The sequence below is a fragment of the Mesitornis unicolor genome, unplaced genomic scaffold, assembly GCF_000695765.1.
Source record: "Mesitornis unicolor isolate BGI_N332 unplaced genomic scaffold, ASM69576v1 scaffold11232, whole genome shotgun sequence".
NCBI classification, from domain to species: Eukaryota; Metazoa; Chordata; class Aves; order Mesitornithiformes; family Mesitornithidae; genus Mesitornis; species Mesitornis unicolor.
The window spans coordinates 21997-25286 of NW_010171227.1; the positions used below are offsets into that span (position 1 = coordinate 21997).

The 3290-nt window shown below is 37.0% G+C and overlaps 1 protein-coding gene across 1 annotated transcript in view; it reads right to left on the minus strand.

Moving 5' to 3' along the window:
- Positions 1-1972, minus strand: part of LOC104537164 (kinesin-associated protein 3-like) — a gene marked incomplete at both ends in the record, with an annotated part of 17688 nt that extends 15716 nt beyond the window's left edge. The window contains 4 exons of the mRNA XM_010179969.1: positions 239-273; positions 373-498; positions 710-875; positions 1860-1972. Coding sequence (XP_010178271.1) covers positions 239-273; positions 373-498; positions 710-875; positions 1860-1972 — 440 coding nt within the window. The remainder of the gene's footprint in view (positions 1-238; positions 274-372; positions 499-709; positions 876-1859) is intronic.
- Between the last annotated feature and the right edge of the window lie 1318 nt (positions 1973-3290).

The following is a 3290-nucleotide window of genomic DNA, read 5'->3' on the forward strand; positions in this document are numbered from 1 at the left end:
AAAAAAACAAACCCATAATTTCAGATCTTACAACTAGAAGCTCTTGATGCTTAGAGAAAGTCCTGCTTTTAGATGTCAGCTAGACAGTTCAGTGGTATGCATGAGATCTCATCTCCTGCCTACACGAGTGTTTTCTTCCCAGTTCCAGTCAAGTAGAAAGATCACAGACTGCAGCAAGAGTTGTGGACGTGTGGGAAAAGTCAAATTTATTGGACCACTAGTCAGTATCTATCAATACAGTAATTGCTCCTCTCATATACAAAACACCTATCCCTACCTTGCAAGGGAAAATGAATAGTGCATTCAGTTACAGCACAGCTACATCAACTAAACTTTGAAAAACAAGACCTCAAGTCAAACATGGCAATATACCATTCAGAAGCTCAATGAGCGCAGGAATGATTCCAGATTTAGCCAGCAGAGCAGCACAAGAGTCATCCATAGAAACTGTTCCAATCATTATCACCACTTCTAAAATGAGGTCATCTTCTGCAGAACCTGGTAAGTCAGAAGGCAGACAGTATTACCCCTTAGAAATTCTTAATCTCATGGCAGTTGCATATTTACCTGTAGAAGTTATTCTGTTCTTCAGTGTTATGTTTCCCCAAACAATCACAAATTATAAAGGTAAAGAGATTCTACTCTGACAGAGTACTTCAAATATTCTTTGATAGACTCTACTTCGAGAGACTAACCAGACTGTACAGACCTGGTTTGAGTTTATCCTTGAGGTAGGGAACCAGCTTGTACTTCTTCAGCACAAGTTCCCAGTCCAGATCTGGTAAGGTCAAATTTGCAAGTGTTCCCAGGCATTCAATGACAAATTCCTCTTCTTCATCATTTGATACTTGAGCTGCTAAATCACCAACATAGTCCTAAAGAAAATACAGCAACAAACATTACTGGTGCATAACCTGGGTTTCTGAAGAACTCACAATTCGGTCAAAACTAAACCAATTCTCAAAAGAATGCTAAAGGAGACTTTTTTTCCTGAAATGAAGGCAAATTAGGGAGTTTGAATTTCAGTTGAAGAATGAGCCACGAAAACATTTCAGCATTCTTCTTCTCCATCCGCTCACTTTCCAGAGATGTGGATCATTTGTTCAGCTGTTCCAAAAGTAACTATACACACACAGTTTGGGAAAGCTGTTAGAAAATATGGGAAAGAAGACAGCAAAAACCTTACTGTGTTAGTGACAGTAATGGAGTCCTCTTTCTAAAGAGTCTGAGGAATAACTACAAGATTTCCTGGGGACATGAACAAGGGAATTGTAAATTTTACTTGCTAATTGCATACTTCTTTAAGATAATTTGATATTCTATCCTAATTTTGATAGTAAATTTAAAAATTCCCACAATTAGGATGTTGTATGTCCCCCCCTTCTTTTGAAAGGGTGTCTTTTACACGGTTATCTGAATATTAAGCATTCAAAATTTTAAAGTATCCACTTATACAAAACACTTGACACAGGGGAAAAAAAACAGCAACAAAAAAAACCAAACCTACTTTAGTTGGCCCTCTAGCTCTGAAAGCAGAGATTTCGGATATCTGTTAATTGTTATGACGTGCACACCAGCAGCTGGGAAGTTTTTGTTTGCTTGGCTTTGTGTGAGTTGTTTTTTTTTTTTTGGAACAGGGACTTACTGGACACAGCTTAAGATGTTTTCCTTGTAGTGAGAGATCAAAACCATCATCTACCAACTGAGATAGCTTTATAAAACAAAATGTAAATCAATCCATGACAGCCAAGAAAACTTAAACTGGACACCCTGTGAAGACAAACCACAGCAGCTCTCCAGAGCCAGTCTTTTCCAGGAGGAAGAATCAGATATCACATTAGGTACTAGATAACACTTACAATAAACAGGCTTTTTGTTGGCCCATCATGTTGTGAAATATTCCTGATCATCTTCATTAACAATGGGTCCTTAAATTTCAAAGCCCGCTTCATAAGCATTTTCAAACCGTTTCCTGAAAAGAAACACACTCTTAGGAAATCCTCCAAATTAAAAAAAAGAAAAAAAAAGATGAAAGTACTGGCCTACCAAAAAACACAACACATGCAAAAAACCATCTTTAAAAGTTTAAAAAGGAAAAGTGAACAATCTAGACAGGAACTATTTCTTCTTCCAAGTGTAAGTTTAAAAGACAAGACAAGACTTGCTCTGTATAAATTCTATACTTCTCTAAAACAACTGCTGTGACCATATGTACCGGTGGGACACAACGTCAGATAAACAACTACTAAATTTCAGGTGTGCTTAGTTATTTATTCAGACCAAGAAAGGCTCTAAATCCAAACCATTATCCTATCAAGTGCAGTTAGTGGAGCACAGCTGTTCATACCGGCTCAGAGACTTCTCTTGCCACTCCATGGAGGAAATACACTGCTACAGTTTTAAAATAGTATTTACCAGTCATGTAGATCATTACATGGGAATACAGGTAACAGACATACACAGATCTGCAGTACTTGACTGCACAGGGCAAGTCTCACCATTACCATTATGTTTCCAAAAGATCACCTTGCTTATCTAATCAGTGTTACTAGCTTGAATTTCATTTCTGCCTTTAATATAAAATTGGATTTCCCTGCTTCTCCCCCATTTTACAGATGCAGACAATTTTAAAGTGGAATTGGTGGCCATTGACTGCAATTGCCCCTTTTAAAACCTAGTAATTTATTACAGTAGTTCACAGTGAAAATTTTGAGCATACGCGAAAATTAGGGCTACTGAATAATGTTCCACTTAAAACTGCTAGTATGGAAACAGTGAAACTTGAAAAGCAATCTAGAGAGCTACTGACTGAAATGCAGAACCCATCTATACCACGTAACAAAATACCAGAATCCAAAAGATGCTAAAAAAATATAACAGAAAGATACAACTAAACTACACCACTGTGCTATTAGTTTGGTACTCGCAGGTGAAACACTGACTGGCTGAAGACACATTTTAGGCAGCAGGTGAATAAAATCCTGATCTCTCCATACAACCGTAGTTTCCCAGAACTATGTCATCAGTGTGTTTGACAGAACTACGTGTACATGTGAGAGACGTGGGAGTGTGTGTGTACTCAGTGTCACTCCTGCCACCAAGACTGATTTTGGGGATGAGATGGTAATTTACTTGCAGTCATTACACAAATTTAATACACATAGATATATAAATTTATAAATAACTCAAATATACATTCTTTATATATGTAAGCGCATACAAATACACACACTACACACACACTATAAATATGTACATATATAATATACATTTATAATATACATTTATAT